Raw genomic sequence first — 26,262 nt, 5'->3', positions numbered from 1 at the left:
TCAAGCCCAAATAGGGCTTAGGGGCCCAAGACACCTAAACTGCCTCGGCTGCGCCCGACACGTGTGCCCGACGCCAGGATCCATGGGCTCTGTCTCGCTCAATCCCTAAACTGCCTTGGCTACGACCGACGTGTGTGCCCGATGCTAGGATCCACGAGCTCTGTCTTGCCCGATCCCTAAACTACTTTGGCTACGCCCAACGCCAGGATCTATGAGCTCCATCTCGCTTGATTCCTAAACTACCTTGGCTGCGCCCGATGCTAGGATCCACGAGCTTCGTCTTGCCTGATTCCTAAACTACCTCAGCTGCGCCTGACGCCAGGATCCATGAGCTCCGTCTCGCCCGATCCCTAAACTGCCTCGGCTATGCCCGATGCGTGCGCCTAACGCCAGGATCCATGAGCTCCGTCTCGCTCGATCCCTAAACTGCCTCAGCTGTGCCCGATGCTAGGATCCGTGAGCTCCATCATGCCCGATCCAAAAAATGCCTCGATCCATAAAACTGCCCGCTGACAAAACCCCCTAGGCGATTCTACCTAAATCACCTGGGGGCTCGGGAGCTACACCCACGGGTGCGGTCGCGCGCACCCTTTGAAGAAACAAAACATCCCCCACTGGCAACATGAACCCCCCCCAGACAATTCCACCCGAATCGGCTAGGGGCTCGAGGGCTACACCCATGGGTGCGCTCATGCGCACCCACCGTCAAGACAGAAATCCCCTAGATGATTCTACCTGAATCGCCCGGGGGCTCGAGGGCTTCTGTCAGGTTCATAAACCCAGGGTCCCTCATGGACCGGCTTCCCAACAAAGGCTTGGTCCAGCAGACAATGTTGCGAACAACACGCAACTCATAGGCCGGCCCAAACACCTAAACGACAGGCTAGAAGGACAACCCAATCTCCGATCGGAAGGTTTGGCCGAGAAGGAACGGCGCCCGCTTTCGACTCCGGCCCACCTCTCTGACCGGAAGGCCTCACGAAGGAGGAACAACGCTCACTTCCAACACCGACCCACCTCCGAATGGCCTCTCCGACCGAAAGGCCTTGCCAAAACACCACTTGTGACTCTAACTCGCTTCTATGACTAGGAATGCGCTGAACCCCTGCTTACAGCTCCCCTCCTACTGGTGCAATCAGAGCCGACTGGGACCAACTGACCGGGGACCAACTGACCGGGGACACCCACTCAGTAAGGAATCAAGATAATCCTGGAGGCGTTCAGAAATATTTCACGACTTCATATAAATCTACAGAAAAGCTCAATACACCTGATTAGATGTGAGGATATAGACCTCGACATGGTGCTATCACTGTTCACAGGCACCAGAGGCGTCCTCCCTTGCAAATACCTGGGCCTACAACTTCACACTAGATCACTCCAGAAGATCCACATCCAGCCGCTCATTGAACACATAGGACAACGACTACCTGGTTGGAAGGGGAGATGGTTAAATAGAGTAGGACGCCTTATGCTTGTCTCCTCAGTTCTCTCCGCCATGCCAACCTATCACCTCACAGTATTCCCCTTGGCAGCACGGGCGAAAAAGAAAATCGATAAAATCAAATCCTTTCTATGGAAAGGAGAGGAAAATGCGAACGACGACCATTGCCTGGTTAATTGGCCAACGGTGACCCAACCTAAAGACCTTGGGGGATTAGGGGTGCCCGATTTCGACAAGTTTGGTCGTGCCCTCAAATTGCGCTGGTTGTGGCAAGATTGGACAAAAGACTCCAAACCTTGGGTAGGAATGGATCTTCCCTGCAATGGCATAGATCGTCTATTATTCAACTCCTCAACTACAATCAATTTAGGGGACGATGCAGAAGCTCAATTCTGGCACAATAACTGGTTGGAGGGACAAGCGCCCAGGTATTTGGCCCCTAATCTCTTCTAGCTTGCCTGAAGGAAAAATAGATCAGTGCAACAGGAACTACAGAACAACAATTGGATACGCTCCTTGAGAGGGCATATCGCCACCACCACCCACATTGAGGAGTTTATCTCACACTGGATAAGGATCCAGGATGTGCAGCTAATCCAGGGCGTTCCGGACACTACCACCTGGAATTGGACTCCGGATGGCATCTACTCCACTCGTTTAGCATACCGAATACAATTCAAAGGCTCATTTTCTATGTTTCGTAGGGACCAAATTTGGAAAGCACATGCAGAAAACAAGTGCAAGGTCTTCACATGGATCCTAATTCACAAAAATTCTAACGGCAGATAACTTGCAAAAAAGAGGCTGGCCACACCAGGATCACTGCGCCCTATGCAATGGGCCCCTTGAAACCGGCCTTCATCTGTGCTTATGCTGCCCCTTCGCTAAGGTGGTTTGGAACCAAATCCTCACACGGGAGCACTTTGATGGGATACTGGGGCAACAGGCAACTGACCCCATGAGCATCATTCTTTGGTGGGAGGAGGCCATGGGCAAAGTGCCTAAGACGGAGCGAAGACGATTTAATGGTTTGGTGATTTACACCTTCTAGAATCTGAAAAGAAAGAAATAGAAGAATATTCAACAAGATGAAAACCGTGCTGCAGGTGGCTGCAAGAATCAAAGATATAGAGCAAAGAATGAGAGCATTCATGTAGGGGCTGCTACATTGCTTTGAGGAGGGGGTTCCTTACTGGTTTTGGCCACTAGAGGGCGTGTACTTGCTGCTATATAAACACCTCTATCTTAATTGAAAGGCAGAGCTCCTGCCATTTCTTTCAAAAAAAAAAAAGATATTGCTTTCCAAGTGTATCACTAAAAACTTTCATGGTAGGAAATAACCAACCGTCATGTTCAAAAGTCTAGATTTTTAATGATACAGATAAAGAATAACAAACAGATGAAGTTCATTTACCTGAGTTTTCAAAGCCCACCATGTTGGAAGGCAAAATATTAAAGTAGATTCAGGCTACTGAGAACAGAAAACTAAAATGTATGTCTATAACCTTTTGGTCTCAAACTCGAACATTTCAAGAGTGAAAATGAAAATGCAGGGGACCATGAAAAAGGATGTAAATCTTGAACACAATCTAATGTACACAAAAGATAAACTTCACAAAATTCCTTTTCTCTGGTGTCCATGGTTCAGCATAGACCGTTTTTTTCTGTTCTTCCAAAACTCATCTTTCTTTTCCTTCCTAGGTTTTAAGCCAGACTTGCCTTTAATCATCCCTTGTATGGCACTCTTATCCTTTATGTTCTTTCTTGCAGCCTTCACATCCAAAGTATTCAACAACTTTTTATATGACCTAGGATCAGGTATTTGCCCACTTCGAGCCATCTGCTTGTGGTAATAGAACGCCCTTGAGAAGTCACGAACACGGGCATATGCATATATTATTGTACAATATGTAATGGAGTCTGGTTTTAGTTCCAAAGCTGCCATCTCTTTCAGGAGTTGGGGCAATTTGTAATGCTGCCCGCCTCTTCCATAAGCATTCATCAAAATGTTATATGTCATGACAGTAGGCTTTAAGCCAATCTTTCCAAACTCATATATAACATCCCTCGCCTGAAGATACAGCCCATGTTTTGCTAAACAATCGAGTACCACATGGAATATGACTCGTGTTCCACCAACCTTTTCATCGATCATAGTTTTCCATGTCTCCATTAGCATCTTTGTGTCACCTGCTCTCCTAAGAGTGTCGAGTAAAGCTGTATATGTTTCTAAGGTAGGTTTAAGTCCTTCTCTTTTCATATCCACATATATGGTATGAGCTTTTTCATGCAATCCATTAACTGCATATGCAGAAATTAGTGCATTATATGAAGAAGATAATGGCTTAATACCATCCCTCTTCATCCTCAAGAAAGCATCTTCAGCCTTTCCACTCATTTTCTTCTGGCGCCCATAGGCGTTTATGAGACAATTATATGATCCAGCACTCGGTCTTATACCTAAATCTTGCATCTCGAGAAGTAAGGATTCAACCACTTCTGTCTGCAATCTTCTACAGTAAGCATCCATAAGGATATTATAAGTTGTGGTTGTTGCTTGCAAACCTTTTTCTTTCATCTCAACAAAGAGCCCCTCAGCTTCTTCAATTTGGTTGGATTTGCAGTATGCCTTCATCAGAGTTTCATATATGCTTGTGTTTGATGCAATACCTCTCTTCTCCATTTCTGACTGGATGATTAGAGCTTCCTTTTTTAGCCCATCAAAACAAAAGATATTTATCAAAGCCGCACCAACATCAAAGCTCCAGTTGACTCCTTTTCTGTTCATCCGTTGGAAAAATTCCCATGCATCCTTGGCAGATGCCTTACTCTTCTTCATAATATTAAGCATGATTGCGGATGTCCTGTGATCAGGTTCAACATTGTTCTTTTCCATTAGATCAAAAATTTCCCAAGCACCATCATATCTGAAGAAAGGTAGAAACAGGTTCATCATAATGAATATTAAATGTTTTCGAGAAAAACTAATGAATATTAAATCACAAATACAAAGAATAAATGTGCCACATTTTCTACCACTCCTATTCATCATTAGTTACAAATGTCCCTACTTCATCTGAGGTGACCTTGCATCATTATAAACTAGTCACTAAACTATGTTTCTGCTAACAGTTTGCTTTCTCCAGTGATATATAACTCCATATACATTATTAATATTCTAAACAAATGGAAATAGTGATACATTGAATTAACATAATCTGATAATTAGTTAACAACACCCATCCGAACTTCATTATCATGTTTTTCAAAGACAAGCAATGGACACGAATTTACCAGCAGTTACTAACACAAAGTTCTAGAAACAGTCTAGATTCTTAGTATAAAAACAGCCCAAAAACACCTAAAATATTGCTCTTCCTTAGTGGACTTGACAAGCAAGTGGAAGGCAGTTTTGGGTCATGTACACAGTGAGGGCAAAAGGACATTAGGATGTTCTAGCATCGACATTCTTTCCTCTTCTACACGATAGTAAAGAATTGTCAAGGTCCAGTTCTTAACTTCAAATTAAGCATACGCCTCTTAGTTGTTGTACTAATCTTCTTTTGTCTTGTGTATGCTTTCTCAGATCAAACCTTGATAATCTGAGCTTAACCTATTCTTTTTTTCTCAAAGAGGCAGGAGAGCCGAGCATCTTTATATCATAGAGAGAGAATGGAGCTTTATCTATTGAGCTCTGGCATGAAAAATATTTCTGCCCAAATGTTTCACAAGTAAACTTCTCTTCCTTTCAAACCTTCAACTTAAAACGCAAATTTGTCCTGAACTCCCAAAACATTACAGAAAGTTGACCACAGTTGTCTAATTAGAAGCTCATACACTCAGTCTGATAAATATGAACTAATTAAAAGGACATAAGACATCTGTAGAGTACAGAGATAGTCCTATTTAATACCTAATCAAAATTTCCTTCTCCCACATTTCATAGTACTAGTTAGCCATCACATGGTTCCGAAATAGGCCCACAAATCTTCAACCAAGTGATTATCTAATCTACAGAACATGTGCCAAGAAACTTAAACTCCCAATTTTCCACCATGCAGTGGTATTCACGATGAGAAGCCCACTAAAGTTTGCACTATCAGTCCCTGACCCCAAACAAGACAATACTCACCTCCTGCAGTAGGCAACGGCAGATATCGCAGCATTATAAAGAACTGCCTCGCAGAAATCCCTCTCCAAAGGTAACCTTGCCACAATCTCCAAGACCACATCAGCCATGTCGCACCTTCCAAGCGAAACAAAAGCCGTCAACCACGCCATTGGCGATACAGGCACCGGCTGCTTCTCCCGCAGCCACTGGAACAGGCGTGCACAGCCCAACGCCAGCCCCTCTTCAGACATCCTCCACATCAATTCCACGCACTCCTCGTCGCTGAGTTTCCCGTGGTTGTATCCGGCCATGAACTCGGCGAATCCTTGTTCCCCCGCCGCAGCCGGGCACCTTGCAAAGGCTAGGATTTCTTCCATGGCTGCCGTGGTGGTGCAAACACCGCTTACCCCTTCTTGGCTTCGCAAGAAGGAGGTCGGGTCCAACCACTCGCATTCTTCATCCTCGTCCTCCTCTTCTTCTTGGTGTGGTTCCTCGCGCTGCGCTCGAAAGGGGCTCACAGGCGGGTCCCACTGGCCCACCTCCTCACCACCTCCCTCGTCTTCATCCTCCGAGGTGCCGCCACGGGTCGGGCCCAACCAGCCTCCCTCGTCATCCGTATCCTCCCGGGTGGCATATGTGGCAGGTCCGCTCCAGAACCCCACCGCCTCATCCCCATAGTCGTTGCCTTCGCTTCCTTGTTCCTCGATGAAACGATGCGGAGGGTAAGCAGCTGGGCGACTTCGAGGCCACGAGGTTTGGAATTGGGAATGGGAATGGAGGAAGCATTTGAAGGACGGGGAGGATTTGAGGGGGCAGCCAAGGTGGAGGGTGCGGAGAGTGGGGCAGGCGAAGGAGAAGGAAGGTAGCTGCTGGGTCAACAGCGCCATCTCCGGCGAGTGGCAGAGGAGGACGTAGACGCGAGGTTCGGGGGGCGGGGGGTGGGGCGCGGGCGGCGGCGGAGGATGTCGAGTTGGCCAAAGAGAGGAGCGGCTGCCCATGGATGCCTGCAACTCATTGCCCCGTGGACAGAGATAATTGGAATTTTGTCGTTATCAAACTGGATTTCGCCCATTTGCCACTCCGCAGAAGAATTTGCTAGAATATCAGTATCAAACTGGGTTACACACATTGAAATGCCCTACTCCATATTTCTCTCTAGTTTAACATTTATTATATTTATTCCACCCAATAATTCATTCCGGTTTAACATTTATTGCTAGATTTACACTCTCTAAGTAAGATATTGGTTTTTAAATTTAATCAAATAATTACAATAATTTTAAACATGCAGATTTAATTACACATTATCATTATAATTTTTTTGTCAACTCAAGATGGAAAGGTTGTCACGAATGTACAACTTATCAAGATTAAATCCATTGTACCGGTTGGAGGTTCGTAGGTTCATTGATGCCGCTAGGAGGCATGTACGTAGAGAAAAGACAAAGGACATATATTGTTCATGCATAGACTGCAAAAATATTATTGTATTTGATGACCCAGAACAAATTATTTCTCATTTGGTTCACCGAGGTTTTACGAATGATTACTTTATTTGGGCGAAACATGGAGAGGGTAGTTCCACGCCTTATGCAATTGGCAACTCAGCGGACACCGATGTCGAGCGTCTAAAGTAGCGTTTGGTTGGAAGACAAGGTGGAATGGCATGGTCTAGTCTCTGGTTTGTGGGATAGGATGAACCCATTTTCTGTTTGGTTGAAGAGGGATTGGAATTCGGAACAACTCGTTTTCTGTTTGGTGTGGAGACATCAAAAGTAGGATCAACTATTGATAGGTGGAGCTCATTTGTCAGTTTTTTTTTTCATTTTCTTCCTCATCTCCATATCTCTTCCGTCCTGTGCGCCTCTTTTCGCCATGCGTCCCACCCGTACGTCGGTGAGTTCCCCATGCCCCCTTCGCCTGGCACCCCACGTCCTCTCTATCTGGCATCCTGTGCCTCCTCCGCCCATGCCTCGCTCCGCTGGAACTCTTATGGCAGCAAATGCTCGATGTACTGGAGAGCTCGTGCAATGACGGCATGGCCGGCTGAAAGGTCCTAAATGGCTAGAGGAGTGAATAGCCTAATTAAAATTCTACAAATCACTAGAGCAAAGTATTAGACAATAAGATGGCGTAAAAGCGGTTTTGCTCTAGCTCTAAAAAGTGCTATGCAAGCCACCTACTGAATGCTAGTTGCTATGATCTCTATGTATATATCACACAAGCAATTACGCTAGGTCGCTACTACTAACACAACTAGTAAGCTAGCAATATAACTAGTTACAATAAATTAGCACTAAGCTACTCAACTAGCAAGATAAGCAAGCACTACCACAAATGAAGTATATCAACAAAAGTAATGCAAGAGTGATAGTTAGGTATACCAAACCGGGCAAGCGATAAATCAATCACAAGAATACCAATGATGACACGATGATTTATCCTATGGTTTGGTTGCTTGCCAGCAACTTAGTCCATGTTGTGATGGCGCACTCACTTGGTGGTTCACGTGCTAATAGGCATCACATGCCTAGCCCTACACAAGGGCGTAGTAAGAACCAACCAAAGAGAGGGTACACAAGCCACGCACAATTTACTAGAGTTGCCTTTCACATCTCCCGTGGGGAATAGGCACAAGTACCCCTCACAAATCACCGATCGGAGCGAAGACACCACCCTCTGCTCACCACTGCTCCAAGACATCTAGGTGGAGGCAACCACCGAGAGTAAAAAGAAATCCCATAGCTCACACGATCACTAGTGTCACTAGATGCTCAAACTCTAAGAAAATGCAACTAGGATCACTCCTAATCTCACTTTTGATGATCAACACATGAACTAGATGAGTGGGAGAGTGTGGAGTATGCTCACAAGGTGTATCGCTAAGTTAGAGAGCCAAGAGAGCCAGCCAAGGGGCGAGCACCTCATATTTATATCCCCAAACCAAGCCATCCAACCATTACCCTCACTGGTCAGAAAACGTGAGCATCGGATGTTGTCCTGTTCACATCAGACAAAAGCCGATAGGTCCGATGCTTAGGATTGTGCCGCGTGTCACTAGCCATTTGAAGTCGACTGTTGGTGCCTAATGGCTAACCCCCACGCCTCTACTGCCTAAGTGTTCGATGACCAATCAGACACAATGCCACCCAACGTCCGATGTGTTCCAGAGAGGGTCCAGAGCTGCCCAACCCACATCAGACATGTCTGATGGTTCACATCGAACACAACCCTAGTGTCCGATGCCAACGCTAACAACCACAATAATAGTAACATCAAACATAGCTTAGTCACATTAGACAGATGACATCATTTTTCTGATGCATGTGCTGAAAAACGTCTAAGGAATTATTTCCCAAACAGAGAGCACCCAAAACACATTGTACAACGTCCGATGTACACATTGTATCGTCCAATGCCTTTGCTGCTATCTTGCACCAAGGGTAAGCCATTGGACAGAACACCCCAGTGTCTAATGTAAGTGACAACAATGTTCAATGTAAGACAGTGAACCCCTTCACTTCTTTTCTTCATCCCTTGTGCAAAAAGTGCTAGCACAAAAGTATTTCCAATACTTGTGCAAGTGAGTTAGCATTTTCACAAACATTTTGAAATGATGTTAGCACTCAATAGGTCCTAATGCAAATGCATGGAGTTCATTCACCTAGTGGCACTTAGATAACCGTAATCATCATGAGAGTTCCCCTCTTAATAGTATGGCTATCTATCATAAACCCAATTACGCACTCTATTGCGACTTGATTGGCAAAACAAAATTTCTATCTTATGCCTTTGCCTTGAGCACCATAGGATTTTGTTTTCTCTTTCTTCTTTTCCAAGTTGGGGCGCTTGATTACCATCTTTTGGCCATCTCCATCACATGAGTGTCATCTAGCTCCATCACTTGGACTTGGACCAACCTATCTCATATACACACTTAGAGCATAGGGGAGTCCAATAGGTTTCATCAATTAGCAAAAACCAAAATAGGGCTTTCACCGGTCCCCGAAAGTCATGCTCTCAGGACGACAGCAAGGCTAGAGCCTGTTTGCGCACTCCACGCGGCGGCAACACTGGACCTCACTCGCTCGACCACTACTAGATCTTGCTTTCCCTCTTTCTCCCCTACTTTCCTGCTCCAATGCACGCCATTGTGTCTTCCTCGCCCGCACAGCATGGCTGGGGTAGAGATCAACCACGTGGCATGGCCGATGTTAGAGCTCACCTGCCTACGCCACTGCTCGTCGCCTCACCTGCGTCCATAGCTACTTGTGCCTATCTTTCCCACGCGCCCACGAAGGTGTTGACACCTGTGGTGGCACATAGAGACAAAATCTATAAGCGCACGAGTATCGAAGTAGTTTTCACCCAGAGTATTATCGAGTATCGTATCCACGGAGAAACGTGTTTGTGTTGTCTACCAACTAGTTTGTCTAGGGATAGCAATCAAGGTTTAAGGTATGAGTAGAGAGGATTCCTATGGTTATGACCCTATGCAAAGCAAGGCTTCTGATTCTAGTGTTCACTTTGGGATGCCGCTTAGATGGTAAAGCACCACTAATAGATAACTCTACCGACGCGACTATGGTCCTACTAATTTAAGAACCTGCTCAATTCGGTGTGGACTACAAAGGATAGACGGGGCTATCACCTCCTGCTACTACAACACAACCAAGAAGTAGGGAGCAAACACAGGTAGCCGATAGCCTAAGCACCACGCTTATGCTAACAATTACTACTCTAATTCAGAGATCTAGCAAGAACTAGAGCACTCAAAAAACTGTGAACACATGAACAAAAGAGCACAAAACTTACTTTAAATAGAAATCAATTACTAGAGGTATCTTAGATGTAGACTTGGAGAAGCCTAGATCCACCAAAGTACAAGCCGTAGAGGTAGCATTGATAGGCGTCCGGTACCTCCTCCCAACTCCTCCCTCACTCTAACTCACTATTTTCTAGGTACAAGACTAGATCCTATAGAGGACTAATCTTCGCTTGAGAGCTGACTCTGATCCTGATGAGGAGGATATGAATTAGGGTTTTAGGATGGCTCTAGGGAGAGGGTAGGGGGTGCCTTATATAGGGGAGATAGAGTAGGGGACAAGGCATTACCATGTCATTGATCTATGTTAACTCACTCCATCACCATTGGATGAACCGACTTAAAAGGACGGCGTAGATGCAATCTAGGAGGCGGTGGGGAACCAACATTCAAAGGAGAGGCACTGAGCCGTGGGTCCCATAGGCTAGCCAGCCTACAGGTGGGGCCGACCAGCTCCACTTGGTAGCCCCTCATGGTCTTCTTTGGTGTGGTGTCCTCTAGAACCTTCTAGAGTTGTTTATGCCGCGGTTAAGCACGATTTACTTTGACGAATAGGTCCATCTTGATGGTTTTTTGGATAAACTCTGCTGAAAACACAGAATCACCAAAACTCATGGAATTTGTCAGTTTAAACCCCTAAACCTATATTGGTGATCAGTTTTATGCATTTATACAAGTTATGTTGATGATGTATGATTGATGTTAATGACCGTCAATAAGCTCTCCCACACTTAACCTTTGCTCATCCCTGAGCAAAGCTAAACTCAACAATGGATCAGGAGTTGCTACAATGCTTTCACTCCTCAAAAGTACACATGCGTTCAATAAAAAATTCTCCTCCAGATTCGAATAAACTGATTTTACTTTTAAACTTACCCATATTACCTTCAACCATGGGGCTTCTTAGCCTTTACTTGAGTCTTGAGCAATTGAAAGACAGAACGATCAAGTTAAGCACTATGTCTTAAGTTCTTTGTTCCACCATTGTTCTAGAGTTTTCGTAAGTTTTCAAAATAAAACTCAGAGATTCCATTGTATGTCACTCTCAAGTCTCTTAATATATGTGGTATTTGTGGATCCTCATCAAGATAATAATTATGTTATGCCTTTTCTTTTCCTACCACTAAGGCTTATGTGGAGTTCATAGGTAGGGAAAAAGCTAGAGCATACTTGCAATGCATATATTGTAAAGTCAAACGTCAGATCCAAAGAGAGTTGAGTCATACAATCAAATCAATATGTGCATGTGTGTGAGTATATGGTGGCTAACCTAATTCTACTGTGCTCCTTGAAAATATATCTCTCTTTTGAAACTTGGAAACATTTTTACAAGAGAACATAGGCTATCTTATTCATCTCTTTTCTTTTTTTCTCAGGCGGGCATCTGAGTACCTATTGTTTTAGATATCTCGGACACTTGTCTATTTTTTCAACTCTTTCTCTTTTTTTGAATAACTTTTGCATAGCTCCATATCTCTTTTCTGCAACAAAACTTTGAGAGAGATATCAATAAAAACTTGGAGCATTTATTTGGTGGATGGAAAATATATCAAGCATGTTTTTATGTTCACTCCAAGTGTAGGAGTAAAACATTTTTGAGTGGATCTAAATGGAAAGCATGTTTTTACGTCTACCCCCAGTGTAGGAGTAGTGCATATTTGGGTGGAGTGTACGTGATCTTGATTTTAAGAGCATGGCAAACCTCTCTTAAGGGTCAACAAAGCTTAACAAAACTCAATGAAAAACAAGCAGCATATAAGTGGAAGTTTTCCTAGCCTAAATAACATGTATGTCTCTAGTAGAAATTCAAGTTTTGTCATACAGGAACTCATCATAGCATTTTTTTTTCAAAAGATAAACCTCTAGAACTTTAGTATCACTTGGAACAAGATAAATAGCAACTCAGACCTTCTCATATCATATCCGTCAATTACCTAGACTTAGATCAAGCATATGCTATCCACAAGTTTCAAGTTCAGAGGAAATCCTTATATCAAAACAATCTTATCCAAAACTTGGGAGAATTCAAGGCTGAAAACTAGGTACTTGAAAGGAATTATAACAGAGTAACTATTCATCATTTCTATTTTAAGAGATTGTCTTCAGAGTCCATTTTATTTATTTAGCTCTTAAAAGAAATTAAAGCAAACTAGACACACCTTTTATTTCATTTTCAGTTATTCATTTTTTAACATATATATAAAAACAATAAAACAAATAGGGAAGAGATAATTACCTAGGTACATAGGGGTGCCTCTCCCCCAAGCTAGTTGATGGTAAACCTAGCCAAGGATGAAGTGCAAGGCTACAGACCCAAGACAGGTGGGCCAACCTTTGTCATGGTTCTTTTGTCATTTGTTGATGCTGTGCTTTTCTTGGGAGGTTTGCCTCCCCGACACTTGAATTTTGTTACCTTGCATAAACAACATGTGGAGACAAGCACCAACAAAATACTAGATAAATCCTGGCAATATACTTTAGCAGGTAAACATGGTTTTTTTACATAGTAAAGAAGAAGAGCTGAATTGAAAATGTTATTTAAATTCTATAATTCTTCTTCTGGCAATTGTGTGTCATCGAAAACTTTTAAACGTTGACCATTTACCTTGAAAAGCGTGCATTCATCGTTTTGAAGTGTGATAGCTCCATGAGACGATGTGCTAATTACCTTGTAATGTCCTTCCCATTTGCTTCGTAGTTTCCCATGTCCGAACAACTTCACTCTGGAGTTGAAAAGCAATACCTTATCACCTGGTTTGAATTCCTTCTTTTTCAATCTTTTGTCATGCCATCTTTTTGTCCTCTCCTTGTAGAGTTTTGCACTATGATATTACTTTTCTCTCCATTCCTCTAGCTTAGAGAGCTGCATTTTTCTTTTCTTCCCGGCTGCTTCAAAGTCCCTATTCCACCTTTTTATGGCCCAATGAGCTTTGAATTCCAACTCGACATGTAGGTGACATGTCTTCCCATAGACAAGTTGGTATGGTGACATTCCAAGAAGTGTTTTGTAAGCTATTATATAAGCCCATAGTGCTCCATGTAACTTATCTTTCCATGCCATCCTCATGTCATTGACAGTCTTCTACATAATGTTCTTGATTTGCTTGTTTGACGTTTCTGCTTGTCCGCTAGTTTGAGGATGATATGGTGTCACGATGTTGTGACGGACCCCATGATCGGATAAGAAGTGTCGAAACTTCCTATCAATGAAGTGATGACCTCCATCACTGATTACCATGTGTGGAACTCTGAAGCGTGGAATGATGGTCTCTGAAAACATCCTCTTGGCATTATTTGAATCTATAGCTCAACATGGTAAAGCTTCAACCCATTATGAGACATAGTCGACTGCCACCAGGATGTATTCGCACTGCCGAGATTTTGGAAATGGTCCCATGTAGTCGATGCCCCAGACATCAAAGAGTTCCAACTGGAGGTTGCTAGTGAGTGGCATGGCATCTCTTGCATTGATACTTCCATGTTTTCTGACATAGAGTACACCTCCGTATAAAGTATTTGGTGTCATCATACATGGTTGGCCTAGAAGAATCCACTTTGCCTAGATCTTAGCATTCATGCTGGAATGCCCCATAATGTCCCCTCATATGGTGATGAGTAGCATCTTACAATGATATTGATTGCTTCCTTAGCCGAAATGCACCTCCTGAGCAGTCCATCAGTGCTAGACTCAGGTAGAGGTATGGTTCATCCCATAGGTGGAGGCAACTTTCATGGATGAGCTTCCTCTTATTCTCTCTTGGTGGTACATAACCTGTAACCATAAAATTAACAATATTCGCCTAATAGGGGTTGGATCCTCTGACTTCTAGGAGCATGTCGTCTCACAGAAAATCACTAATGGGCAACTCCTGTGGATTCTTGAACTGCATTCTTGACATGTAATCGGCTACAAAATTTTTGATTCCTTTCTTATCTTTAATTTCTAAATCAAATTCTTGAAGCAAAAGGATCCATCTTATAAGCTGAGGTTTAGCATCTTTCTTAGTAAGAAGATATTTAAGAGCAGCATGATCAGTGTAAACAATAACCTTTGCTCCTACTAACTAAGATCTAAACTTGTCAATTGCAAAAACAATAGCCAGAAGCTCTTTTTAGTTGTTGCGTAATTAAGTTGAGGTCTTGACAGAGTTCTACTAGCATAGGAAATTGCATGATGCTTTCTATCCTTTGTTTGACCCAAAACTACCCCCACAGCATAATCACTAGCATCACACATGATTTCAAATGGCAGCGACCAATCAGGGGGTTGAATGATTGGTGCAGAGATGAGTGCTTTCTTAAGGATTTGAAAGCACTTAAACACTCATCATCGAACTCAAAGGGAGCATCCTTGGCTAGCAAACTTGTTAGGGGTCTAGTAATATGAGAAAAATCTTTTATAAAATGATGATAGAACCCCACATGACCAAGGAAACTTTGTACCTCTTTGACATTTGTGTGAGGAGGTAACTATTCTATTACTTCTATCTTAGCTCGGTCTACCTCAATCCCACGTTCAGACACCAAGTATCCAAGCACTATGCCTTCTCTAACCATAAAATGACATTTTTCCCAATTTAAGACCAAGTGCTTTTCCTCACATCTTTGCAAAACTTTGTCTAAATTCTCTAAGCCATCATTGAAAATTTTTCCATAAACAAAAAATCATCCAAAAAACTTCCATGATTTCTTCTATCATATCAGAAAATATAGACATCACGCACCTTTGGAACAAAGCTGGAGCATTGCATAATCCAAAAGACATCCTGCAATAAGCATATGTTCCATAGGGACAAGTAAAAGTAGTTTTGCTTTAGTCATCAGGATGGATTGGGATTTCATGATAGCCTAGAATTCCCATCAAGGAAACAAAAGAAAGAATGCTTTGCAAGCCGTTCCAACATCTCATGAAAGGAGGGTAACGGGAAGTGATCTTTCTTTGTTGCCTTGTTAAGTTTTTGAGAATTAATGCACATCCACCATCCTGTGACTGTTCGTTGTGGGATTAATTCATCTCTTTCATTTTTTTCCACAGTCATGCTCCCTTTCTTCGGTACAACTTGTACCGGGCTTAACCACTCACTATATGGCACGGGATAGATTATCCTTGCATGCAAAAGTTTCAAAACCTCTTTCTTAACAACTTCTATCATCGCATTATTAAGCCTATGCTGGGACTCCCTATAGAGGGTGGAGATGTTGGATCTATGGGAATGCGATGGGTGCAAAGGGCAGGACTAATCCCCTTGAGGTCTTCGAGTGAGTGATCGAAGGCAGAGCGATGCTTTTCTAAAATGGTTTGGAGCCAAAGGGTCTCGTCCTCAGAGAGTTTATCACTAATAATCATAGGAGACTACCTATTGTTGTTTAGTAAAGCGTATTTCAAACCTGAAGGAAGGGGTTTGAGCATGATGGAGGGTTTTGGTGGCTCTTGAGTTTCATCCAAAGGGAAAGGATCTCACAGTTCTTCTTCATCTTGGATGAAATCCTGGGCATCTTCTTCGAGATGTTTGTCGGAAGCTTCTAGGAGAGATGCTGCCATAATCTCCTCCATTGGATCTTGCTTGAGACTCAACTCTGTCTTAGCATGTAATGAGCGAGTGATGGGGATAGAAAGGTTTAGGCTTTTCCTAAGACTTACATTTATACTCCCTTTTCTTTCTTCATGTAGGAGTCTCTCTATTAGATGCCCTATCAAAAGATTGAACTCTCAGATATTGAATTCATAAAAACTAAGATACACCTTGGTTTCATCTACTTTGATAGGGATAAGGTGAAAAATTCCTTCAGCTAGGAAGGATTTGCCCTGAGAGACTTTTTAAGAGTTTAATTGTTGGTGTTAAGTGCATATTTTTAGGAAGGGTATGTGCAAAAGATTTAGACATAAGATTTACTCCTACAACCAGATTATAAAAAGCATTGAAGAAGGTTTTACAAATCTGACAACTGAATGGAGGATAGAGGGAGAATCTAAACGAATAACCTTAGGAGAAAGCTTGGATTCTCTCAACCACTCATTGCTTATGATTGTTATCAACTCCTTCATAGTCTTTTTAAGGAACTTCTCTTCGGTTGGGTCAGGAAGATGCTAGTTGGGTGCTGACGGTGCCAAAGATTTCCTTATTGCATAATAATTCGAGGTGTTTCCAAAATCAGAGAAAAGGTCTTCCTCGAATTCAAACATATTTTCCAAAGGCTGAATTTCTTCCTACTTTGGTGGTTCATGAACTAGGAAGATAGTTGAGGCATCAAGCGGAGTAGCTAAAGGTTCGGGCTCAACTATCAAAGATTCTATCTCAGGAGTTTTCTCAACTATGTCTTCTAGGGCCATCATCATGAACGCTAGGTGTAGGGAGTGTTTTCTAGGATTTTTCTAAGGATTTTCCTCCCTTCACTAGCAGAGCAAATGTAAGAAGGCACCTCCAAAAGCTATATCAAGAAGCTGTGCGATCTTCCCACTAAGACCCATATAAAAGTGTTGTAAAAGCATAGGGTCTTGAATGGCAAGGTTAGGGCTAGAGTTGACTAGGTCATTAAAACGCGTCCGATGCCAGCATCCAAGAGATTCTTTTTCTTTCTGTTTAAAAGATAGAACCTCTATTTGAAGGCTAACCATTCTAGAGATGGGAAAGAAAGATAAGCCAAAGCTAGAGCATAAGGCTTCCCAATCTCCTTGTACACTCCCTATGATTCGGGTATACCAGTGTTCAGCTATTCTCATTAAAGAGAACAAAAATAGCTTCCACTTTAAGGTTTCATGTGACATGCCTGCAATATGCAAGCATGCACAAGTTTGTTCAAACTCTCATAGGTGGGTATATGGGTTTTCATTGCCTTCTCCTAAGAACGATTGTTATTGGACCAAATTTATTAAACTCGGACGCAACTCATAGCCAGATGTAAGGATAGGTTTTGAAGATTCCGGTGGCTCTTGTTGTGCACCCATGGGAGTAGCGAATTGATTAATAGGAGTGATGTTATCCATCCTTAAAGATAAAATATACAAGGACAAACCTAGTTCGACGAAATCACAACAACCGTTTCCCCGGCAACGGCACTAGAAAACTTGTTGACACCTATGGTAGCACATAGAGACAATCCGCAAGCACACGGGTATCGAAGTAGTTTTTACCTGGAGTATTATTGAGTATCGTATCCTCGGGGAAACGTGTGTGTTGTCTAACAACTAGTTTGTCCAGTGATAGCAATCGAGGTTTAAGGTATGAGAAGAGAGGATTCCTATGGTTATGACCCTATGCAAAGCAAGGCTTATGATTCTAGTGTTCACTTCGGGACTGCCGCTTAGACGGTTAAGTACCGCTAATAGATAACTCTACGAACGTGACTAGAATCTGACTAATTTAAGAACCTGCTCAATTCAGCGTGGACTACAAAGGATAGATGGGGCTGTCACCACCCATTGCTATCACACAACCAAGAAGCAGGGAGCAACCATAGGTAGCCGATAGCTAACGATTACTACTCTAATCTAGAGATCTAGCAAGGACTAGAGCACTCAAAAGAGCTATGAACCCGTGAACAAAAGAGCACAAAACTTAGTTTAAACAGAAATCAATTACCAGAGGTATCTCAGATATAGACTTGGAGAAGCCTAGATCTGCTAAAGTACAAGCCTGTAGAGATAGCCCCGATAGGCCGGTACCTCCTCCCAACTCCTCCCTCACTCTAACTCACTATTTTCTTGGTACAAGACGAGATCCTATAGAGGACTAATCTTCTCTTGAGAGCTGGCTCTAATCCTGATGAGGAAGATATGAATTAGGGTTTTAGGATGACTCTAGGGAGGGGTGTAGGGGCGCCTTATATAGGGGAGATGGAGTAGGGGGCAAGGCATTGCCACGTCATTGATCTGCGTCAACTTCTTCGATCACCATTGGATGAACCGACTTAAAAGGATGGCGTAGATGCAATTTAGGAGGCGGTGGAGAACCAACATTCAATGGAGAGGCCCTGAGCCATGGGTCCCATAGGCTGGCCAGCCTACAGATGGGGCTGAACTAGCCCCACTCGGTAGCCCCTCACGGTCTTCTTCGGTGTGGTGTCCTCTAGAACCTTATAGAGTTGTTTACGCCACAGTTAAGCGCGATTTACTTTGACAAATAGGTCCACCTTGACAGTTTCGTGATAAACCATGCTAAAAACATAGATTCACCAAAACTCATAGAATTTGTCAGTTTAAACCCCTAAACCTATATTGCTGATCATTTTTATGCATTTATACAAGTTATGTTGATGGTGTATGATTGATGTTAACGACGATCAACAGAAGGCTCGTCCCATGGGGGATGAGTCTGTCCATAAAAAAGAGGGGCCAGAGTCATGGCATCAAACAAGCATATTCCCTGGTGGGATGGTCCTATCACAGCCTTGCCTCTGAACCAAACACTAGTAGAAGAGTGGGATATACCACATGGGATGTCCTCTGTCCCTTGAACCAAACACTACATAAATATGCCTATTGAGGGATGTAGTATGCTTGTAGAGGGACCAAATATGTACTACTACACTCGCACCTTTCACAGCCTGCGTCATGATATGTAATATATCTAGATGACTGGGATTTGTATGATAAACTCTTTTTTATGATAAACTCTTCATTCTCCTTAATACAATGATACGCCAAGTATGATTATTCCTTTCTAAACTCGTTATAGTTACCTTCCTTATCATATGATGCGGTTTAGATTCCCTTGCACATGTTTCCAATTTCTTAATACAAGTTAAGTCATATCCACTAATAAACACAATTAATATCAATATAAGAAATATAGAAGGTGTATGGTCGCCAACAAGGCGTATATAGTGGAGTGCCAGCCGGAGGGCATCTAAGTACCACTGATCTAATTGCGCACATGTACATGTTTCCAATTTCTTAATGCAAGTTAAGTCATCTCCACTAATAAACACAATTAATATCATGAGGATAAGAAAATGCTACAACTAAAAAGGCAAACATTACACAATAATAAAGTGATGCAAGGAACTCTTTAGGCCTTTGCCTCTCTGTCTCCTGAACCGAGGAAGTTCCTTTAGGACCAATGACTTTCATATTCATATGAATAGCCCGACGATGACTAGAGCATCGTATGCCATCAGTTGGAGTCACTATGGGCTGCTGCTCATTCTCAACCTCTACCTGCAAATAAAAAAAACTCAATGCCTCTATCTCCCTCATGCTCACGATGTTTGGTCGCTTGTGCTGCTCTTAGTGTCATTCTTGTTATCCTTGACAATTGGGACTTCTTGCTATTTTTAACCACTATGGCCTTTCCTTTGAGTTTCTTGTCCCTTCGAGGGGGTCCTCCTTTTCATTTTGATTGATTGGAGTTTACAAAGAGAGAGACATAGTTATAAATAAGCATGTGGTGAAACCTGGGTAGCAAAAATGAGGTCTATCAGTACTAACCATAAATAACAACTAAAGTATATGAAATTATGAAACATACCAAAAATAAAAGCATAGTCTAAAATATATATTGAATTATAAACAATAGTTTCATATTTACCTCAACTTGTGCTTTGGAAGCATGTAACTTCTTTGGAGGGCATTCTGCTTCTATTTGTATAGAACTTGAATTTCTGGAACTAGAATCAGTTTCTACACCATCAGCAATCCTGCAGCGCTTATTTTTCTTACATGAGTATTGAAGAAGAGGTGATGATCGAGTCACTTTAAGCCCATTTAGAGCATCGGTTGCAGACTTCAATTGCTAATCTTCAGTAGTCATCACTGAACTAGTGAAGAGATAACTACTATATGGGTGGGTTGAGAGAAAGCTGCAAAGATCCTTACAACCGGTCTCTAAGCGAACCTGCTTAATTACAAAACTTCTACTAGCACCTAGATCGAGCAGCCCCTACTGCGCCTTGATGCCGGTAGTACCCAATCTTGAAGGCCTTCTCCCAACGCCATCGCTGCTGTAGGAGGAGTTGGAGAAGGAGCGCCATGGCGATGAAGAAAATATAGATGGTTGGCTCAAGAGCTTTGTCTATATCTATCTGTATCTAAGGAGGAAGGAGTGTGTGGACTGCCAAGAAGCGCATCCAGCCCCGGCTTAAATAGGCCAACCTTGAAAATGGAGAAGCAGAGAGGAGCAGTTAATATAAGCATCAGGGAAGACAAGGCATACTCCATAGGAAAGTAATGGTGATGCAACTGTGTTGTGGGTAGTTGGGAAATGGGGAAATAAATCACACTGAATTTACTACTACCGGTACACCAAATGGTCGTGTACGGCTGGTGGCCATAATGCCTATCCTAGTTGGCTCGATGTTCCAAACGATGGTGGAATTCAACCCCACTACCACTGCCTGCATTGATGGTTTTCAACTACCGGTTTCATTCCTTAGGAGGCCTCCCTATTGGTCCAACTGATGGTGGAAGTATCACACCGACAGCTTTTATCGCTACGGTAGTGAAAGTGACGATAGTGATAAGTCAATCTATAGTAGTGATGGATATTGAGGGAACAAATATGGTACACGAGACATAACACCACTGCCCCCTGTTGGTGTTTAACGACTGACAACCTGTCATAGGGTTACATAGGACAAAAGTTTAGGGAGCTTCGGCGTATGCAGAACTCAGCAGGTAAACATTAAGACAATGATTTATACTAGTTTAGGCCTGCTAGAATAGCGTAATACCCTAGTCCAGTTAGGCGTGGTGCCTTTGTGTTGGGGTGTTGTGTATTATTGATTGGATACAATGGGGTGCACGCCCGCCTCTCTTTATATAGTCCAGAGGGTAGGATGTATTGTTCTAGTCCTAGTCGGATACAATTGAGGAGTTCAAGATCTATTATAGAGACTAATTTTTCTAAAGTCTGACTGGGTCGGTCCTTGATTGCTTGGAGATCACGCCACCTTATTCCATATCTTCAAGCAGACCGTGAGCAGGCCCAGACCCATGGTGGGTAGTTGGCCCCATTGGGAACCCTTAGGATCCTAGTCCGTCAAGCCCCCAAGCTCTTCATGGTTGATCTTGGAAGTCATCTTGAATCTTCTAGAGCTGGCCAAGTAGAATCAATCTTCATCTAAGTACCTTCCGAGGGAAGCCATGATGTGCTTGTTGGTATTTCTTAACGCAAACTAGAAATAATCCACAAGCGCATGGAATTATCCGTTGTAGCATTTCACCTGAAAGTATTCAGGGTATCGTATTTTCCATAGGGAATGGAAGTACTTCTTCTAGCTAGCTCATCTAAGGACAACACAAGGGTAAAGTTGGAAAGGGGAGAGATGGATTCCTATGGATTTTGGGTCTAAGAGAAGATTAAACTCTACCTTTACTTGCTTACTTTAGGCACCAGAGCGCACCTAGTCTGCCAGGCAATATCGGACTTATGGCTCTACGTCATACCCGAACATGTGGGGGATTACAAGGGATGGATAGGGCTATCACCACCTACCGCCTACCCCTCAACCAGTGGAGCACGAGGCAAACAAAGGTAGCCTCTAGCTTAGACACCATGTCTACTGCTATTTGTTACTACTCTAGCTTTGGCCTACGAACATCTATCTTTATCAGGAGTCCTCTACTAGAGCATCCAGCCACAAGGACTAGACGATGAATCCCCCAAACAAGTAAGAGTAAAGTTTAACTAATCAAAGACTTTGCAACCAAAAGAACCACAAACACTCACTTAGTGGGAGAACCCTAATGAAGTATAGTGCAGGTGGTCATTGAGCTACAAGATGGGGAGACACCGACAAGTCTAGCTCTTCCCTGAGCTCTCCCTCACATCTCTCCCTTACAACTTTAGTTAGCTAGGGCCTAAGCCCTTTGGAGTGGTGCTCAAGTTTGGTGTGCTCTTCCCTTGAGGTGTTCTGTGAGAGGTGGAGCCCTCCCCCTCTATTTATAGCCATTGTGAAGGTTGGTTTGGGGAGATATTCATCGCATGCCCGCATCCAACCGTCTTGGGAAGATCACCTAGGAAGCGCCACAGTGGAAGGAGGAAGCGAGAGGCATGAAAGGGGTGCGGCTGCACCCAGGGGCAGCCTTCCATGTGACCGCCTTTGCATGGTCAGGTTCTCTACTAGGCCTGGATTGCTTCCACGTGGGTTTTGGGCCCAAATTCATCAGGTGAGCAAGGCCTTCCCTTTATTTGTTTGTGAAGAGTCTATGTTCATGTTTTTCCTAATTGCACATTTTGACTCTTTTTACATGTATTCCTAGTATGTGTCCTGCAGAAGAACAACTCACCAAACTCATGGAATTCATTAGTATAAGCCCTATTAACTAAGTTTGGTGTCTATTTTAGCAGATTTTATGTAATAGTTGGTGGTTATAAATAGTAGTTAAGGACCGCCAACAAGTACCCGCACACTTAGCCCTTTGCCCGTCCTTGAGCAAAGCTTAAAGATAAAAGTAATCATGAACATAACATCCTAAGATATATGGCTTACATAAAAGTTATTCCAACACGTTCTTTACACAAGTGGGATTTGTGGCGTTAGCTAACATGTTTCCTTGGGTTATTGAAAAGTGGAACAGTTCTCGAAATAAAGTCATCTTCCTAATTTCACATCTTAGCAGCATGGAGTTTTGGAAGTTTTTCTCTAGAAAAAGCATAGTTCACTTTATACTCCTCAAATGGCACTCTCGAATCACTCAATGGTGTATAAGTCCTTACCAAGGCATAGCAATTGTTTTGCCTTCTTTCTCCTATTTCTAAAAAGGTTTATGTGGAGCATTCGGTAGGGATGAACAATATAGCATACTTGTACCGCATATGTTGTAAAGTCAAATCGAGGATCCAAGGAGATAAGTGTCACACCCTTGGATCAAGATATGCATGTGTGTGAAAAAGGTAAACTAAAGCTATACTCCTTTTGCATATATGATCTCTCTCTCTATAACTTATTATTTTAAACATGGCTATCTTTCCTTCTTCTTTTTCAATACATGAGCCTTCATGTGCTCATCATTCATTTTTTCTTTTGTACTTAGACCTTCATGTGTCCATATTTTTTTAAAAACTTTTTGCATAGCCTATGTCTCTTCTTCTATACCACATATTTAGAGACAAAATACTGTCTTTTAGAATATGGAGTATTTAACTAACAAATATATTTTTTGTCTACTCCTAGTGTCAGAGCAGAGTTTTTTGGTGGACCTAAATGGAAGCATGTTTTTGCGTACTCCTAGTGTAGGAGCAGCATATATATATATATATAGATGTATGTGATCTTGATCTCGGGAGCATGATAAATCTCTCAACAAGGGTCAACAAGACTTGACCAAACTCAACTACAATAATAAGGAGCTTATGTAGATGACTTGAAACTTGCAAGATGTCATATTTTGCTTTGGTAGGAATTGCTCACCAATTGAGGTGTATGTGATACTATGGTTTTATAATATTTTTATCAAAACAAATTCTCCTAAGCACTTAGAATAGAAATGGTAGAATTTCTAAGTCAGAACTATATCACATTTCACAACAACTTAGTCAACATGATTGTCCTATTAGAATATTTTCCCACCAGCATAAGTGTATGTATATGGAATGAACTTCATGGAAGCTTCTATCTTAAAAATGTTATGAACATGTCACTTTGCAAAATTCTGAACGAAGTGTGGTTTATAAAATTGCACTGTAGGTGGAGCGACATTTGTTTTGTATTTTTAATTTGTTCAATGTTAAATTTCAAAATTTTTAGAGAGTTTGAGGGTAGCATTGCACTAAACCACCATTGAAGAGAAGGAGCTGAGTTAGAGGTGGTTTGGCTAAACCAAAAGTTCAGCCCATCCTCTCTTGAGCCATTTGTCGTGTCCTTCTGCATGTTGGATTCGTCGATATTTGTGCAACGTGTTGGTGGGAGATCTCGAATGTGTGTTCGTCATGCTGAGAGATCTCCCCCACACTTATTATTGTACCTGCTTTTATTTAACAAAGAAAAACAAAAGAAACAGACAAGGGATCTATCCTGTTGAAACACTAGGGAGCCTTAATTTTATTATAATTATTATTACTTTTATTTTTTTATTTATTATTACTATTTATTATTTTATTTTATGTGTTCATCCAACTTTTTATCATTTAGGATAAACAAGGCTAAGGTAAAGTTTGCAAAATAAACATAGCCTTGATTCATCTCCATAATAGATTACTTCCATTGTTTACGAAGTTATTAACTCAAAGTTCATTTAACCAAGATTAAACACCATGTCTAATTTTGATTAAAGAAGACCATCTTAACCTAAGCACCATGCTTAATTTAAAAGGCCTATGGATGCACCATATATGTACGGTATATGAGTACACCCAAGCCTAGAGTATACGACATATTCAAAGGAAGTATGTCTTTATATGAGCAAGTTATTTTCCCATGGAGATAAATATGAGTGAAAGAATCGGTGGACTTTTATTTACCTTTGCATACCTGATTGTACTTACCAGGCATCATACATGGATGGAAGCTTGAGGTTGCTATGGCGATGGCTTGTATATGGTCCATCTAAGGTTAGCACCAAGGTCAGGCTGCACACACACCTAGTGTGTATGGACCATGAGCCATAGTGATAGCAAAGGTCTAGATGAGGAGCACTAGTCTTCTAGCTCCTCTATCTTCTTCTTTTTTCTCTTTTTTTATATCATATATATATATTTATAAACTATCTTCTTTCTTATATATATATATATATATATATATATCTTTTTCTACAAGGCTAGAGTTGTCATCATTTTTCTTTTTAACTAAGATGGCCTTTGTGTATGGAACTTGTGGTGAGATTTTAACCATCCCCCCCACACTTGGACTTTTGTGTAAAAGTCAAGTGAGCAAAATCACGGCCTCCTTTTGAGTGTGTCCATCACCAAATGGCATCACGGTGTTTAGTTGATGCAGCTCTCATGTTCTCGTGCATCGTATGTCCCTTGTTCTTAACCTAAAAGGGTTAGCAACCAAGAATACCCGAAAAGGTGCTGTTGGTGGTGATTAACGATAATATCTGACCACCAATTACTATCCAAAATGGGAGAAATAATCAAACTTTTGACACATATGCATTTACTTTTGACATAGTTCCACTTGTATTGGAAGAAACATGTTTTGCAATCCACACATTTGAATACAAGTGGAAAACAAAGCAAAATACGCAATCCAAAAAGCAGTAATGCAGATCATACATCAAATAACCAAGCAAAGGCCCATCTAATCAACAAATCTAGGGATGAGCACCAACATGGCAGCCCTCTAGGCCCAGCTAGCAGTCCTAATAGAGCAAGGCGGTGGTGAGAGGGCTAGCCCAGGCTACGGCCGTAGCCTAGGGTGCACCCTCATCCGCCCCTAGCTCCATTCGGGCCTAGCTTGCTCTGGCGGTTGCATGGCGGCATGCTGTGGTGGCCCCCGATGGTTTCCAAAAATACCTATGCCAAACCGACCTATGGATTAGTATAAGTAGGAGGGATAGAGTTCACCTTCAAAACACACACCATTTGGAGCTACACACCTCACTACCACCTCTTGTATTTTTACTTTTAGTAGTCTTTTGTGAGCTAGCAAAGCTATCAAGGAGGGCTTGGCTCCTTGGAAGAAGAGAGACATCTTGGTATGAATACTATGAAGAGTTCTTCCAAAGTCTTGCTCTCACATTTTAAATATAGTAGTGCTTATGAACTAGAGTATAGTTTTCATGTTATATTCATGACATATGAGCTTGAATATAGTTTCTATGCTTTGAGTTTAACATGTAGAACTTTATGCCTAATCATTCATATAACTTGTATGAATAGAATTAGAGCTAAGTTGAGGTGGTGGTTCATCGTGCCTTCGGGTGTGCCCATGTCCTATGCTTGTCGATATGTAGGGTTAGAGTCCTGGGGGGATGTGGGTAGTTTCTGTGTAATCGGGCGT

The 26,262-nt window shown here is 42.3% G+C and overlaps 1 protein-coding gene across 2 annotated transcripts; it reads right to left on the bottom strand.

The window, feature by feature from the left end:
• Positions 1-2,811: 2,811 nt before the first annotated feature.
• On the bottom strand, positions 2,812-6,486 carry LOC136545923 (pentatricopeptide repeat-containing protein At5g50280, chloroplastic-like). 2 transcript variants are annotated; one of them, XM_066537885.1, is made up of 2 exons: positions 5,577-6,486; positions 2,812-4,371 (listed from the first exon to the last, which is right to left on the bottom strand). In XM_066537885.1, exons 1-2 carry the CDS (start codon positions 6,440-6,442, stop codon positions 3,057-3,059), a joined length of 2,181 nt encoding a protein of 726 aa, XP_066393982.1. In that variant the 5' UTR covers positions 6,443-6,486; the 3' UTR covers positions 2,812-3,056. The 2 variants fall into 2 exon arrangements, with proteins under 2 accessions (XP_066393982.1, XP_066393983.1); XM_066537886.1 differs by having other exon boundaries at positions 2,812-4,308.
• Positions 6,487-26,262: the final 19,776 nt, after the last annotated feature.

The sequence above is a fragment of the Miscanthus floridulus genome, chromosome 3 (assembly GCF_019320115.1).
Source record: "Miscanthus floridulus cultivar M001 chromosome 3, ASM1932011v1, whole genome shotgun sequence".
In the NCBI taxonomy this organism is placed as follows: domain Eukaryota; kingdom Viridiplantae; phylum Streptophyta; class Magnoliopsida; order Poales; family Poaceae; genus Miscanthus; species Miscanthus floridulus.
The sequence above is the reverse complement of the archived record's forward strand: the minus strand, read 5'-3'. Positions and strand labels throughout refer to the sequence as shown.

What these genes read in the sequence shown, in the direction of transcription:
- LOC136545923 (XM_066537885.1), bottom strand. Translation starts at nt 6,442, where the DNA reads ATGGCGCTGTTGACCCAGCAGCTACCTTCCTTCTCCTTCGCCTGCCCC. An exon ending in GCCGTTGCCTACTGCAGGAG is followed by an intron (nt 4,372 to 5,576) that starts GTGAGTATTGTC and finishes ACCTTTCTTCAG; the next exon opens with ATATGATGGTGCTTGGGAAA.